This window comes from Platichthys flesus, chromosome 6 (genome assembly GCF_949316205.1).
Source record: "Platichthys flesus chromosome 6, fPlaFle2.1, whole genome shotgun sequence".
NCBI lineage: Eukaryota > Metazoa > Chordata > Actinopteri > Pleuronectiformes > Pleuronectidae > Platichthys > Platichthys flesus.
Window position 1 is genome coordinate 15,260,314 of NC_084950.1, and position 16,197 is coordinate 15,276,510.

The following is a 16,197-nucleotide window of genomic DNA, read 5'->3' on the forward strand; positions in this document are numbered from 1 at the left end:
GAGGGGTTCACAGGGAGGACTGAGGGTGCGTTCAAGGGACCTCGTACTCTACTTTCACAACATGGTGCGCTTGTGTTGCGTTTGGGGATAATCGTAAAAGTATATATTATGATGATAATAATAACAACAATAATAATAACGTTAGTCATCAATATTTATATGTTTGTATATATCTTTCTCCTTTGGGCTTTTGTATTTATTTTAATCTATGCGGTATCTGGACCCTGATTCTGAATAATAAAAGTCATTATCATCATCATCCTCAATAATAATAAGAAGAAAAATAAGAATACATTTTTAATATACAGAACTTTTCAAAGCTACCAAGTACATTTGGTTTTCAACAAAGTAACAATATAAATGTTGATATTTAGGCAATAAAAAAAGACATTTTAAATTAAATCAAATGAATAAATTCCTTAAAAATAACATCATAATTATTAACTGAGAAGTCTTAGACAATCAATACACACTTAATGGTTTTTTGTTGACCAGATCTCGTCCTTTGTCTTATCCTTGCATTTGTAGGCCTGTTAAAACCACACAGAGTGAGTAGTCACAAATCAGGGAGAAAAAGCCAGTTCAAACAGGATTATGTAACATCCTGTAACTGTGTAGGTAAAAGTCATGTCAGGTTAGTTTCTTGAAATTCTTCAATAACGTTAAAAAACAATAAACATAAAACCGATATTTCAAATATTGTTTTATTGCTCATTTTACAGGTTTTGTGGTAGTTATTTTGAGGTCGCTTTGAGTTTAACTCTGCAAGTTTTCACTTTGCTGTTCTCCCACATGTACAAAAGCTTTTTGTTGGGGTAGTAAGACAGCATAGCCAAGATGCCTGTAGCCGGCCTTAAATCCAAACTTGCATCAAAAGCACTCTGTTTCTTCAAATCAAAAGCATAGGCCACTCTTCTGTCCTTATCATCTGTGAAGTAAAGCACCCCACATACGATGAAAGCATTTCCTGCTTTAGTTGTGGGGTAGGCAGTGTTGATGACAGACTCCACAGAAAATGTGTCGGGGTTGAGCTTTGCAACCATTGTGTTATCATCGGTATCTGAAGCAAAAATCACCCACAGTCCATTTTCATCCACAGAAAACTTGAAGTAGGTCTTTGAGTTGCAGAAAAGATAATTCAGATTGTTGTATCTGCTCTGTGCCACAGTCAGAGTGTCTATTCCCCTAGTGTTCAGGTCAAATCTGTCAAATAAAAAATGCATGAGTTAAAATACTGAGTATTAACCACATGTCGTATATCACAAACACATCTACAGACTACTGCCCTGCAACTTTATGCCTCCGCCAACAAGTGCACATTCAGTCTATCATATAATGTCACTGTGAACTTTATCTTTGACTATTGCAATCTAATCAGTTAATGTTTGTGTCCAAGTAGCAACCGATCCAAATTTAAAGAAGTTCCCTAGAGGCAGTCTCAAGATATCAAGTTCAAAAGACATTGACCTTTGAACTCCAAAGTCAAATCAGTTTATCTTTGAGTTCAGGTAAAGTTTGTTCCAGTCGTAGTGATTATACAAGTAATCTGTGTTCCTGATTCATCAAGTTCACAAAAAATGTGCTTACTGAGTTCACAGCAACATTGATCTTTGACCAGAATAATCTGTAAACATCTTACAACATGTTAGAAATATTTCAGCAAGGCAAGGAAGTCAGGAGAATATTCCTTCTTATGTATAACATATAAACAAACAAACACACACACAGAGACTCACACACACACACACACACTTACTTTATAAGATTGTTTGTTCCTGCATTGTGGAAGTAAAATGACCCCTTATAAACAACATGGCCACAGCCCTGGTAGAACCTCCGGACATCTATAGTCTTGTTGCTCATGCTCTGAGAGGAGGAAATGTTCTCATACTCTGCCAAAATTCTGCCTGATGAAGAAAATGTAACATGTTAAACCCAACAAACATTCACAAAACTCTGTGATAAATGAAGAAAACATTTATTTCAGTTTCTGTCACCTGAAAAGTGATCAGCCAGCCAGTATGGACCGTTGTCCAGCAGTGATACATCTGACATCCACGCTCCAAATGTGCTTCTCATACTGGTGGCTCTCTCCGAACATTTGATACTTTTGATACGGCACTCTAAGGAATAAAAACTTGTATTTTAGTATCGCTGAATATATGCACGCATAGTTAGATAGTTAGATAGATTAGGTTATGTTAATCCATTTTACTGACCCTTCTTTGTCCATGTCTCACTGTCGGTCACATTGATCTTATTGGCCTTCTGAAGTGGATAGGAAGAGTCTAAAGGGTAAGAGACAAAGCACAATCTCTTCTCATCATTCTTTCATTAAGTTTTCTTTTTTTTAAATCTTTGAGTAAATGAAATCTTGGAAATAAAAAAAAACGTCTAAATGTGCATAAGTCAATACTGAAAGTAAATACGTGACTAAAAACAAATTCTTACCTCTTTCCATGGGTGTATCAATGATGTTTCCACTGATATTGAAAGGCTCTATCTTTTCAGTAACTTCAACAGAGAGAGGAGCTATAAAATTGAATGAAACATATATAGTATAGTATATAGTAGAAACATATGTGGTAGATATACCACAAATAGATGTGTATATAATGGCGTTGTATTTCAACATTATAATGTGTATCATACTTGTTAATAATATCAGTGGTGCCCCTGTCACAGTCTTTCTCCTGGTTTCATTAAACCTGTTGTGGCTATTGTCTTGATGAAATGAATATAAGATAAAAACAGTACTGAGATTAACATATGTCTTTTTTTATTTGGTTAAAGTTTGGTTTTTAAGTTTCCCTGCAGCTGAAACTTGTTATTTACCTGGTTCCACTGTTGGGTTTAGTCGTTTCTCAGTGTCAGTAACGTGGGTGTTTTCAGGTGTCACGTTCCCTGTGTTGCTTTCTGTCCAGGAGTCCTCTCCATAGTCTGGACGAGGTGATACTGACTCTGTAGTAAATAAAACAGGAAGAGGTCAGCCATAATTCTGTGTATAAAAACCAGGCAGTATGTGGTCATGCAGTAGAGTCCTTCAAAACGCTGATATACCAGATCTCCTATTTTTGTCTAGAATCTAAACATACAATTCCACACTGGTCAATACCAAACCACACTAAATATAGGACATGCAGACAGTTTCTCACCACGTTTCAATGAAGCATTATTACCATGGCCTTTAAACGCATCACTGTTGTCACCCCAGTCTCCAGAAGTGAGGGCTGTAGAATAAAGTGAGACAGTAACCGTGTTATTATGATAAAAGCCTCTAATAGGAATACAAGACACAAACATGGAATAATTAACTATTCAAACACAAGACACATTGTTTTCCACCTGTTAAAAATGTTACTGGTGCCTCAGTGACATTTCTTGTGATGGTGTCATTCAAGGTGCGGTGGTTGTTGTCTTTGTGAATTGGTTCAGACTCTAGAGGGTGAAATAGTATTGAGATTAATATGTGTTTTATTTTATGCCTTTAAAATTCCTCTGCAACTCAAACTTGTTTTGTACCAGGCTCCATTGTTTGGGTGAGAAGTTTGTTATCATCAGTCACATTCATGTTGTCAGGTGGATGATGTGTTGGTGATTCTGCACAAACAAAGATCAGAAATGAAAACACCAACGACAATTAAACTCTATTATAACACAGTTAAAACAATATACTTGTAATAACTGTGTGTAGATGTTATGAAGTGTATAATTGGAAGCTTTTTATCACACAGTTCACTCACTAGTTTTCGTCCATCCCTCGTTGCCAGTTAAATTCAGCTTGTTGTCTCTTGAGTCTAAAGTGAAGGGATGAAAACGGCTAATTAACATTTTCTCATATACGAATATATACATAAACAAGTGAGCAGCAATCTTTGTTTTTTGTACAACATAATTAAGTGGTAGTTCAATTCAATGGACTGAAATGAAGATAAAGGGGAATTTTAATTTTTTTTCCAAATAAGTCAACACTATATCGTATCCAGTACATACACAGCGGTGTGATAGTTTCTTACCACTTTGCATGGGTGTTTTAATGAGGGTTCTACTGTCATTGAAGGCATCACTGCTTTGGTCCTCAGTAACATGAGCTGTAGTGTGAAAAGAGACATTCAAGTTTGTGTCCTCATGTGGGGTCGGCACATCTCATTTAAATGCAAGCAACGAAAACAGGATGTTTTATAGTTATAGTTAATTTAATCAGCAAAGGGATTCTAGTAATAATGTTTTTAATGATTCTGTAATATTCTCCCTTTCTGTATCATTCAAGGTGCAAATTCATTTAGTTGTTTTCAACTATTACAACACTTTTAATACTAACCTTAATTGCATCAAATCATATCTGTGGTCTAATACATATTTAAATATCCACTAGCCAGTGCAGGTATGTTGTCGGATGTTTAATATCTATTAAATGATAATTGTTGTGCAGAGTAAACTGCTGCTTATGTATTTGGAAGAATAATATATCTATACAAGAACATTTTCTTACCATTTTCCTTGGGCTCATCAATAAAGGTTCTGCTGCCATTGACTGCATCTCTGCTTTGGTCTGAAGAGAGTTGGTCTGCAAATAAAAATATTATATAAAATGTTTCCAAGTTATGGTCTCTCATTTTATGCATAATAGTCAAATCTGTACTTCTAACCTGTTAGTAATTGTATTGGTGTTACAGTAATATTCTCTGTGTTTGAGTCATTCAAGATGTTATGGCTGTCTTCCTGATGAGGTGACACAGACTCTAGAAAATAAAGACAACAATTAAATACGGACAAAACTGTTATATTGTATACTCTTTCTTGAATTTGGAGGAATTTTTAATACTTTCATAATACTGTAATAAATTATTTTAATATTGGTCAAATACTTTTAGTTCATTAAGAATCTCAATACTTCTACCACCAGTAATTACTTCAGTGTTTCGATATAAAATTATCTATGTTTGCTCCCGACATAAATAAAGTGAAAATAATGACACATGGATGGACACAATAACAAAAAGAGAATGGCACAAGAGTAGAGAAGAGAGTTGGAAGATCTGACACATCCGATCATAAATATCAAGATTGTAAATAATAACATGATATTAAATAAACAACAATGCCAAAACATTGTCCTTAGCAAAGGATTAAAAAAAAGAAAAGGTTTCCTGTAACTCAAACAATTGCTTACCAGTTTCCTTTTCTATGTTGGTGAACCTCTCTGAGTTAGTGAAGTTGAAGATATCAGCGGCTTCATGAGCAGAACGTGTTGTTGGTAAAACTGAGGAAAGAGAGATGGTCATGGTTTGATGTTCTTGTCACATACGTGTGTTTCATGAACGAGATCCAGTCTCAGTATTCCAAACCTGCTAATGTTTCAACTGGAGACTCTGTAACATTCCTCGTTGGAATCCAGAACTTGTGTGTGATGTCTGGACGAGGAGAAACTGACTCTGTAGAAACTAAAAACGAAAGAGGTCAACTATAGTTTTTTAAATCAAAGTGTGTGGTCATATAGAATATACTCTGGTTTCATAGATACTATTAAGATATCCCAACACTGGAAGTTAAAAGAGTAAAGAAATCAATCTGGAATAGGATGAAATAAAACCAGTAAAGCAAACAGTCAGCAACAGTCACTTAATATATCAGCATTTTGAATCGGTCAATACTGTTGATAAATGCAGGACCTTTGCTCTGACAGTTTCTCACCATTTCTTATTGTTGTAAGACTGATATTTCCACTGGGTTTGAAGGCATCACTGTTGTTACCCAGGTCTCCAGAAAGTAGGTCTGTAGAATAAAATGACAGATGATTTATATATATATATATATATATTCAAAGACCAATGTTATAATGCAAAGCCTCCAGTTTTGACACAAGAAACAAACATGGAATATTTGATGATTACAATTTAAACATATGTTTCCCACCTGTTGATAATTGTACTGGTGCCTCTGTGACGTCTCCCGTGTTGGTCTCATTCAAGGCGTCTGTGTCGTGGTGCGGATGGAATGATTCTGACTCTAGAAGATAAATTAATGTTGAGTTTAAAATATACTGGTATTGCTGTCACGTCGCGAGTCTGTGTGTTTGTGATCACATTAGAATGTGGTCCAAGAGACATCTACTGTAGCCAACGCCAACCCACATTGGCGATTTTAAAAGGATAATTCACTCAATAATAAAAAATCACACATTATCTACTCAGCTCTGAGCTGGTGGAGGGGTGGGTGAAGTGTTTGAGTCCACTAAACATTTTTTGCAGCCAAATCCAATACAATTGAAGTAAATGGTGATCGATTCAATGTAACATAAAATGCCTCCATACCGCTCCTGTGGTGTCATCCAAGTGTCCATAAACCCAGACATTAAAATTCGACTCGTTACAACCTCATTTACAACATGTTCATTGCCTAAATGTTCTCTGTGACCCACGTGCGAACGCAGCTCCAGATGAGATGCACTCGTTAGTGGATAATGAGTGCATTTCATTTTTGGGTGAACTATCCCTTTAAGAACTTCGACAGGTGTCTGTCTGACACATGATGCAAGATGCTTAGATGAGGTGTCTCTTAAAGATCCAAATGAAGTCCATGTTTTCAGGTGGGTGTGGTCTGACTACTTGTATAATAATGTCGTACTGAGTACCACCAATAGGTAGACATAGTTTTTTTCTGCTGTTTAAGTAGTTCCTTACCAGGCTGTATTTTTGTGTTGAGCAGTTTCTCAAAGTCTGTAACATTCACAATGTTTCGGGTTTCATCAGGTGGATGTGATGTTGGTGATGCTGTAAAAAGAAAGATAAGATTTAAACTTAAGAATTGGAAAAAGATGAGGAATTTAAGACTTCAGTCACAAAAAAAGAAAACAATCAAAGTCATGACTTTATATGACGGCTGCATGTCATACTGAATTGTTTCCCACCAGTCGTAGTAATTGTTGTCGTGTTTTCTGTGACCGTTTCATTCAAGTTGACTCTGGTCAGGAGAGGAGACGACTCTGAATAGGTAGAGTGAAAGAATTAGATATAAGATGTCTATGTTTTGTTTCAGATTGTTATAATAAGGGAGGCCAAGATGCACAAGAAAAGTCAGGGGCTACACCAGTCGATGGTAACAGCAAAGACTTCAATATTTCTACATTGTTGAAAATATTATTTATTGAAAAATATTATTACATCTGGGTGAGTAATCCTGCAATCAAGAAGCAAAACGTTTTGGATATTTTAAAGAGAAATTCCAGTATTTTAAGACTCATATGAGACTGTGCTCCTGTGGGGTCTCTAACACTTTCATGCTGGGAAAAGAAGTTCACGGCAAACATCATTTAAAAAATAATTGAATAAACACAATTCCCAGTAATCCAAATTATTTATATTAAACTCAAATTAAGAAAGATTTGATTTTTCTCTTGAGGATAATTAATTTGAACTCTTTAATCCTGCCTACGGCACTAAGGACTATTACGACTGGTTACAGTGGATTATTCATACCAACCCAACCCATTAAGATTGAGATGAAAACATTATATTTCATCATATTTTAGTCAAGTATATTATTCATATTTCTGATGCCATATTGCAAATTCAAGGTGACCTCTTGGGTCAACTGTAGTTTCTGCAGAGGGGTTTTTAGCAGGGATGTTGAGACATACTGGTTAAGAGTCGATGAGACATTCTTACTCTCCATCTTGTTGGTTTGATGAATGCGTCTGCCGATGGTTTTGTTTCTCACTCTATTAGGATTACAGGGGGGACAGTTTGGACCAGGTGGACCAGGTAGACCCGGTGGACCCCTTGGACCAGGGGGACCTTCAAATATACACACAGCCCAAGTCAGACATGCAAAACAGAAAGAGCTCATTTCAACAACAACAAACAGAAGAAAAGACATAATGTGGGCTGCTGTGTGAATTTGGGATATTTTGTTCAATTGTGCTGTGACTTTTAAGGGAGTTTTATTATAATTTAAAGCACAGGAATAGAATTGACATTAAACCCAAATATTATCAAAAATAACAGAGGATTCGTCGATAGAGGTTGTTTCAGATTGTTTATCACACAACACAATAAAATGTCAAATACGGTCGTGGTGGTGGGGCCTAATAGATCAAGTAAAAGCACCTGTGTCTACTCTCTGTTAGACACATTATCAATATCAGGTTCAAGTATCATGTCGTCTCTCACCCTCAGTGAGAATGTCGTTGCAGGTTTCGTCTTTCACTCGAGGAGGCCCGTGGTCTCCTTTGGGTCCCAGTTCTCCAACTTTACCAGGGGCTCCTGCAGTATATATTGATAGCCTTGTCAGATCATTTTTTGAAAATAATTGAACAATCCATGTGTTTTTTGTAGGGATTTAAAAAAAGCGTTAAACCCTTTTCCAAGGGAAAAACACAAATTGAGCCAATCTGTGATGCCTTCAGGGAAGTCAGTAGATGAGTAAAAGGCAAACAAATTGCCAACAAAGGGACGTTTGCGTGGAGCGCACGGTTCAAACCACAACAGAACACAGCCTAATTAATGTGTAAACAGCTGTTCATGGCAACTATGACCAGAGTGTATTGAAGACAGTGAGTGGGATGCTCATGTAGTTACACAATGGAGGACTGTTTCAAACTAGACTGACTTCTGTTTCTGAGTTAATTTCTTTGTTTTCTCCACATGGATCGATTATTCGATTTGTGAAAAACCAACACATCTCTCACCTTTTCTCCCTCGTCTCCCCTCAGCACCCGGCTCACCCTTTGGGCCTTGTGAACCAGCTCTACCGGGCAAACCTGACAGGCATAAGTACTTTGTCATGATTTCAGCTTAGTTTTTGTCATTTCTGCATTAAACTAATAATCTGTGTTCTTACCTGGAGGCCCAGCTGGACCTGGGGAAAAAAATTAAATAATATAATTACACAGACTAAACACAGAGGAGGCATCAGTAATCAAAAACAGTGTTTGGGTGGAAAATAGTTTTGAAATGCACCTATTAAACAAACTCCTCTGGAGCTGCACATGTCCATGAGGGATTTGACCTGAAAAACAGAGACACACCGTCAAATAAGCATCGGCTGTAGGAACACTGACAAACTTTAAAATAGTTTCCTGTACAACTCAGAGGAAGCTTTGCAAAACTACTCATTCACATCCTGACAACTGAAAGTGTTGCATTAATCTGTGTGTTATTCAATATTCAATGCTGAATATGGAATGTTCCATGTTCACTGAGGTTTGTACATGTATGTGTGGAAAAGCTGCATCGCTAGAGTTTTTCTCAAATGACCTGAGACAAATTTCTCCTAAGGGAGACCATACAACTAATCCTAATTGGCACACAGCATCAAGAGAAAAGATTTACATCCATTTGATTTAGACATTGTAGCTTGTATTATCTTAACTTTTAGTACATCACCCAGATCATCAGTTTTTCACCCTGCTGCCCTCCGGAAGGCGCTACAGGTCTTAAAACCTCACCTAACTTTTATCCAAGTGCCATTAGAGAACTTGACAAAGTGCAACAGTATCCCAACTAAGAAACATTATCGTGTGCACTAAAACTGACATATTGGTACATATACACATCTGTTTTAATAGCTCAGATTTTATTCCATTTATTGTTTGAATTTGTATATATATATCTACCAGACTGTGATATGTATAATAACATGTCACTGTCTATACCACTGGGAAACCTCATTTGGTTGTACAATGTGAAATGACACTAAAGACTTTGAATTGATTTGAAGAACTTGCTTAAATAGTTAATCGATTAATTCAGAGAGTGGTTCATTAATGATGATGCAACTACAGCTCTCTGTTCTATATTTTTGTCAAGTACTTGTTTACAGAGGTGAAAGTGTTTTCATCATATTCAGTATGTGTAGAGGGGCCAGCTCTCAGAGGATGTGAGTACAGTTGAGGGGGGGAGCAGGTCAATGCAGGCCCCACTGCTCAACAGTATTTATCCAGGAATCACTAGATGGAAAAACCCAGCCCTTCTTAATCGCTGCGACAGACTCCTGGATTCTTTGCATTTCATGAATGTTTCTTATCCCAACAGGGAATATCTGAGGATATGTCTCTGTTAAAGATGACAGAAACGATTCCTGCCCTGTTCCCTCTAGTAATAAAAGCATCAGAACAACATAAATCTTTTTTGTTTCTAAAGTAGAGTCAATGAACTTGAATATTCACAATCTGACAAAACAGCCCATTTGAAAGCGTTAGAGTGTCTTACTGGGACCATGGAGTATGTCATCAGCATCAGCATGTCCTTTGTGTCTTGACTTTGTGTTGGTTCCCGCTCCTGGTTCCTCCTGCTGCGGTGGAGCTTTTTCAGCTCTGCAGCCTCATCATGGTCCGTGGACAGGATTCCCTCTTTCAGCCTGCAGCTCTGTGACAGCTCCTGCATCTGGGCGTCCAACCTGACCAGTTCGTCTGACAGCTCCTTCTGCCGAACCAGCAGAAACACTAGACCGGAGGTCAGGATCAGCAGCAGCACACACATCCCCATCAGCAGCACCTTCCATGCCTGAAAAACCTCACTTTTCTCCGTCATATCTTTGCCCTGTCGCATGGCCGCAGAGTGATCTGAGCTCTGACAACTCACAGGCACATACAGCTCATATCTGAACACCTGCCAAAAGTTGAGACGTCACAGGGAAACTACGCTCGGGCTGCTGGGGCGGCATAAACATGTCAAAATCTGTCTGTAGCTACTGGTGGAGTCACAGCGTTGCACAACAACAAGGATCTGGGAAACAGTTACAGTAAAGATGGGAAGCCGCTAATGGACATATTTCCAGAATGACTGCTTCTCATCTTTCTAGTGTTCTTCCTCTCCATGCTGTCCCCAAGACGTTCCGCACAAATGACATGGAAGTGGAATAAATAAGTTGTGGACAAAGGGAACATTCTTCTGATGTACAAAAGAGCTTTCAGAGCACTTTCGGTAAAAGGCTGTTAGACGGTGCGTGTGCATGTCAACATTTCCTTTTCATGGAGGGGGTTTTGGTGTTTTTGAATGATCTAAATATCCATTTCCAAATAAATAGTGAAGTTTAAAGTGTAAAATGTATTTAATTTGCGTAAATTTAACTGTAAGATCCCCTATTGGAAAAAAGTCCTTATTATTCTGTACAACAATGATCGGAGAATCGGATGAGAGCCCCAAACTAAAGCCCTAAATGTGAGGCCAATATGTTGCTGAACAGAACACCAGCTATTCAGAGGCACTGAGGCTGAAGGACAGCTCATTATACACACAGATTCGGCACAAACACGTTTTTTCTCATGTCCCTAAGTATGATTTCATATATTGAAGTGACACAAACTGTGACTAGCAATTCTACAGGAAATCCTCAGGACTAGGCTTATAAAAAGATAAAGATTTCTCAGCCCCTTGTCTCCTTGTTTCATGCCGCTGGGTAAATCTCTGCTCTCTTTGTCACAGGTCAGTCTGACCCAGCTAATTAATTTCCCCTTGAAAAGGCTCCACAGCAGATGAATTGGGACGGAGCGGTTTCTTTTATTCCGACAGCTAAATGTGAAGTAAGCCCACCTACAAATAATGAAAAAATGTGAAAAGGCTTTTGATTTTTTCCTGAATTAAAAAAACACACATTTTTTGTTCTTGCTGAAGCTTCGAGACATGAACTGTTATCTGGCCTGTTCCGTGTTGTGCTGTGTAACGCTACTTGTAAACCTCCCCCCCGAGGAGGCTGCGTCTCTAAGCAACTGGTAAAGTGGAGGCTGAAGCGAGGATTTATAAACACTTGAATCCCACGGTGATTTATTTGGTAGGAGAAAGTTGATCATGTTTAAACCTGATCTGTGAGGCAGTGTGATGTCTCTTCAAACTGCTCTCTAACCTGTCAGGGAGGCAAAGGACAAGGGAAGTAAGTATCACTGATCATTTCATATTCTTTTAGTAAAGAAATTGTTATCACAGTCAATGCTTTTACTCCACCTAGAAGTTTTACTCAATTTTGATCAGATTTGATTTTGAGCAATGTGTCAATCGAGAGTTCACTCACCACTCAGCACTTTCTGTTACATCTTTCATATTTTATCCAGGAGTTTAGTTTGGGGCTGTGACTCAGTGTTGTTCAGAGAGCACAAGGGGGGAAATAATTACTTTTTGTTTTTGTTTAAAGTTATATACACTATGTAAACTCTTGTACAGGATGTTAGATCATTATGTTACATCATTATAACTATGCTATATTTAGAATCTGTTATATAGTTTCAGACCTTGATGCTAACCACTGTGTCCTTCCTTGTTAAGCCTCATGCGGGTGTGTTATGGTTTAAGCTTGTACCAGGGCTTTGTTGTATATGGTAACTGGGGGACAGAAGTATAACAAGGGATGAAAAGGAAGGTCGCCCACAGATTCAGCTTCTGGTTTTGTGAGCTGTGCTTGTTGAGGGAGACAGAAGCTGTATGAGCACCAGTCAAACTCCATCTGCGGGCAGACTGACAACTCTCAGGGATGCTGCCGCTGGAGACCCTCACCCCCGGCCCCGCGGTGGTGGACACGGTGTCCGGAGTCACCGCTCTTCTGATTATTCTTCTCCTGCTGCTGCTCTTTACAGCCTGGAGTCGAACAAACCCGTCACACATACCAGGTAGGATGAGATTTTTTTTAAAGATTTTTCATTATTGTGTCATGCAGTTTATGTGATCGGCCTAAAACAGACGCACGAGACACCTTTATGTATAAGAAGAGCAACTAGAAACCATAGTAGGGCGTCAATTACAACAGTTACAAGATAAATTTAGAAACAAAAGGAGCCAACTTAAATATATTTAAAGGGGACATATTATGCCCATTTTACAACAAGTTGATATGGCTCCTTGGGGTCATAATAAAATGACTGTAACATATTTTGGTCAAAATACCACAAGGATCAGTTAAAACAGCACCTTTAATGAGCCAATTAACGTGTAGAAGCATTAAAAAGCGGAATTTTCATAAAATGTCCCCTTTAGGTAAAACAACTATTCCACTTTGAACAGACTTTCATGTAATATAGATTTTTGATCCATATTTTGTAATTCAGCTTCCTTCTGTGGATATACTTCCAAGGAAAACCTTGTTATTATGTTTTGATCACCAGCTTTTCGTTTTCTCCCAGGTCCTGCTTTCCTGGCAGGACTCGGCCCTATTCTCTCCTACTCCAGGTTCATCTGGACCGGGATTGGAACGGCAAGCAACTACTACAACAACAAATATGGCAGCATCGTGCGGGTGTGGATCAACGGCGAGGAGACCCTCATTTTAAGCAGGCGAGTCCTTTTCAAATAAAACATCTTTGCACCCACAGTTTATCCAGTGAATCTTGTAATGAGGTCACGTAACAGTCTGGCTTCACTCGCAGGTCGTCAGCAGTGTATCACATTATGAGGAGCCCCCACTACACGGCCAGGTTTGGGAGCAAAAAAGGGCTGCAGTGCATCGGGATGGAAGGGAGGGGCATCATTTTCAACAATGATGTTCAACTCTGGAAAAAATTGAGGACGTACTTCTCTAAAGGTGAGTGATCAGTGAAGACTGAGTGTTTTAATTCATATTATTATATAAATGTAACTTCATTAGCTTATTTTTACAATTTAATTGTGTCTAATTTAAATGGTATCTTTTATATTTAATTATATTTTCATGAATCTAGTAGTACTAGTTTTCTTATCATTCAGTATTTATTTAAGAGTTTATATAATTGGATAGTACATCCCTTATATTGCCCATCATAATTTTAGCACACCAATTTATTTCAATCTTTTTTATTCATTACAACATGTTTGATTTTGTCCATTTTAATTACCCTTTTCATAATTTCTTAAATAATGAAACGTTTTTGAAGCTGTCATGTTCCAAAATATTATATGTAATAAAAAATAAATCAAGCTCCTGCAGTATCATATCTGATAGTATTGGAAACTCTCGCAATTTGAATGATTGTAGTTATTTGTTACGTTTGTAAACAGCCCTGACAGGCCCCACCCTCCAGGGGACCGTGGCGATCTGTGTGAGCTCCACTGCCAAACACCTGGACGGCCTGCAGAACATGACTGACTCCTCCGGCCATGTGGACACTCTCAATCTGCTCCGAGCCATAGTGGTGGACATCTCCAACAGGGTTTTCCTCAGGGTGCCGATCAATGGTCAGCTGCACGTTGTAAATCATGCACTCAAACAGTGTACAGTATTAACTGCCTTCTTGCTCCTGACTGATTTTGTATTCATAATTACAGAGAAGGAGTTGCTGATGAAAATCCAAAACTACTTTGAGACCTGGCAGACGGTTCTAATAAAGCCTGATATATTCTTCAAGATTGGATGGCTCTACAATAAGCATAAGAGAGCAGCGTAACGTTCTCACACTCACCAGTGGAAACACAACATTTGTATTTTTGTGATGTCTTCAACCTGAACTGTTGCTTTCTTGTGCCACCAGGCAAGAGCTGCAGGATGTGATGGAAAGCCTCCTGGAAATGAAAAGACAGATTATTCATGAAAGTGAGAAGTTGGATGAGGATCTTGACTTTGCAACAGAGCTCATCTTTGCCCAGGTCAGCTCATATCTCCCTCTCTCTCCACACTGACTGTGTCATGGAGTCACACTTTGTGTTTGCTGTGTCCGGATCACCTTCTTTTCTCTGTGTGCGACAGAACCAAGGTGAGCTCTCGGCAGATAACGTCAGGCAGTGCGTGTTGGAGATGGTGATCGCAGGACCCGACACACTTTCCATCAGCCTCTTCTTCATGCTGATCCTGCTGAAACAGAACCCAGAGGTGGAGCTGAGGATAGTGGAGGAGATGAACACTGTCTCCAGTAAGAGCGGTTGACAAATGTCATCATGCGACGGCTAATTATTGAATTATTCCATCACTGCTGCTTTTTCACTTCCAGATGAGAAAGGGGCTGAAAACATTCACAGTCAAAGCTTGAACGTGCTGGAGAGTTTCATCAACGAGTCTTTGAGGTTTCATCCTGTGGTTGATTTCACCATGAGAAAAGCTCTGGAGGACGACGTCATCGAAGGCACTAAAATCAGAAAGGGAACCAACATCATTCTCAACATGGGTCTCATGCACAAGACGGAATTCTTCCCCAAACCCAGAGAGTTCAGCCTCTTGAACTTTGACAAAACTGTGAGTTTCACATCTCTCTCTCTCTCGTACTCTTATCAACATTAGTAATGGTTGCTGCTATCATTGATAACATCTTTACGTCTATAATTATCACTCTTATTGTTCTCATTATAACAACTCGTCTATCAGGGCTGAAACATGATGGTTACACATCTGTTACACACTGAGTCTGGTTCTGCCAGAGGTTTCTTCCAGTAAATGAGGGAGTTTTTCTCTCCAAAGTCGCCAGAGTGCTGTTCAACAGGAAACTGGGTTTCTCTATGAATTTTAAGGTCTCAACTTTACCATGCAAAGTGCCTTGAGATAATGTTTATTCTGATTTGGCGCCCGACAAATACAACATATTTTTTTTAAATTGAAGAATATGTGGATCTGAAATAACACACTAAAACACATTCAATTCTTTACCTCCTCTGGGCAGGTGCCCAGTCGTTTCTTTCAGCCCTTCGGCTGCGGGCCTCGCTCCTGCGTGGGCAAACGCATCTCCATGGTGATGATGAAGGCCATCCTGATCACCCTGTTGTCTCGGTACACAGTGTGTCCTCGTCATGGCTGCACCCTCAGCAGCATCAGGCAGACCAACGACCTGTCACAGCATCCGGTGGACGACGAGCACAGCCTGGCCATGCGTTTCATCCCCCGGACCAGGCATATTGACGACAAAAGTGAAGGATTTAGGCCTGCCGAGCTGTGAATGTGCTCTTAAACACCAATCCTGTGTATTTCTACATGTTCTTAGATCCTTACATTTGTGAGTCACAGCAGATGTTAGATCTACTTTGATCTAACTGAGCCAAATCTCTAAGAAAACATAGGTTGTGCTAAAGGAACCCATAATTAATAGAGGTACATGGTTATATTTTTCTTTTTTAATTGAAATGTGTTTTTTATATTTTGTGTAAGCTTTCATTTCCGATAATCAAATAAAACTAAAGTTAAATACCTGCTCTCCTGAAGCAAATATTAATGTATGAGAGAAAAGGCTATAAGAAAAATATTTGCACTTTTAATAATATCCTTCTTTTCCTCATGTTCAGCATATTAAAATCTGTATTGAATGAACAATCA

The 16,197-nt window shown here is 38.6% G+C and overlaps 2 protein-coding genes across 8 annotated transcripts; one reads left to right on the forward strand and one right to left on the reverse strand.

The window, feature by feature from the left end:
* Positions 1-356: 356 nt before the first annotated feature.
* Positions 357-10,696, reverse strand: LOC133955131 (uncharacterized). Of its 4 annotated transcripts, none has more exons than XM_062389808.1 (26): positions 10,212-10,696; positions 8,961-9,009; positions 8,842-8,859; positions 8,690-8,761; positions 8,172-8,264; positions 7,668-7,796; positions 6,896-6,985; positions 6,684-6,773; positions 5,917-6,009; positions 5,695-5,775; positions 5,349-5,444; positions 5,174-5,263; positions 4,650-4,742; positions 4,493-4,567; positions 4,017-4,091; positions 3,744-3,797; positions 3,523-3,600; positions 3,346-3,438; positions 3,156-3,230; positions 2,836-2,961; positions 2,653-2,724; positions 2,452-2,532; positions 2,220-2,288; positions 1,998-2,123; positions 1,892-1,907; positions 357-1,203 (listed from the first exon to the last, which is right to left on the reverse strand). In XM_062389808.1, exons 1-26 carry the CDS (start codon positions 10,548-10,550, stop codon positions 735-737), a joined length of 2,742 nt encoding a protein of 913 aa, XP_062245792.1. In that variant the 5' UTR covers positions 10,551-10,696; the 3' UTR covers positions 357-734. The 4 variants fall into 4 exon arrangements, with proteins under 4 accessions (XP_062245792.1, XP_062245791.1, XP_062245790.1 ...); XM_062389807.1 differs by having other exon boundaries at positions 1,757-1,907; positions 3,180-3,230; positions 10,212-10,690; XM_062389806.1 differs by having other exon boundaries at positions 1,757-1,907; positions 6,911-6,985; positions 10,212-10,688.
* Positions 10,697-11,749: 1,053 nt separating this feature from the next.
* LOC133955141 (aromatase) lies at positions 11,750-16,194 on the forward strand. Of its 4 annotated transcripts, none has more exons than XM_062389822.1 (9): positions 11,750-11,871; positions 12,366-12,601; positions 13,112-13,262; positions 13,355-13,509; positions 13,962-14,343; positions 14,432-14,546; positions 14,647-14,809; positions 14,888-15,129; positions 15,551-16,194. In XM_062389822.1, exons 2-9 carry the CDS (start codon positions 12,466-12,468, stop codon positions 15,821-15,823), a joined length of 1,617 nt encoding a protein of 538 aa, XP_062245806.1. In that variant the 5' UTR covers positions 11,750-11,871; positions 12,366-12,465; the 3' UTR covers positions 15,824-16,194. The 4 variants fall into 4 exon arrangements, with proteins under 4 accessions (XP_062245806.1, XP_062245808.1, XP_062245807.1 ...); XM_062389824.1 differs by having other exon boundaries at positions 11,766-11,871; positions 12,388-12,601; XM_062389823.1 differs by having other exon boundaries at positions 11,793-11,871; positions 12,351-12,601.
* Positions 16,195-16,197: the final 3 nt, after the last annotated feature.

Excerpts from the sequence above, each read along its gene's own strand:
- LOC133955131 (XM_062389805.1), bottom strand. The coding sequence starts at position 10,550 with ATGCGACAGGGCAAAGATATGACGGAGAAAAGTGAGGTTTTTCAGGCA. Across the intron at positions 6,774-6,895 it reads GACTGGTGGGAAACAATTCA|CATCACCAACATCACATCCA; the intron begins GTATGACATGCA and ends TTCTTTTTACAG. Across the intron at positions 4,743-5,173 it reads CAACATAGAAAAGGAAACTG|AGTCTGTGTCACCTCATCAG; the intron begins GTAAGCAATTGT and ends TTTATTTTCTAG.
- LOC133955141 (XM_062389822.1), top strand. The coding sequence starts at position 12,466 with ATGCTGCCGCTGGAGACCCTCACCCCCGGCCCCGCGGTGGTGGACACG. Across the intron at positions 13,263-13,354 it reads GAGACCCTCATTTTAAGCAG|GTCGTCAGCAGTGTATCACA; the intron begins GCGAGTCCTTTT and ends CTTCACTCGCAG. Across the intron at positions 14,344-14,431 it reads AATAAGCATAAGAGAGCAGC|GCAAGAGCTGCAGGATGTGA; the intron begins GTAACGTTCTCA and ends TTGTGCCACCAG.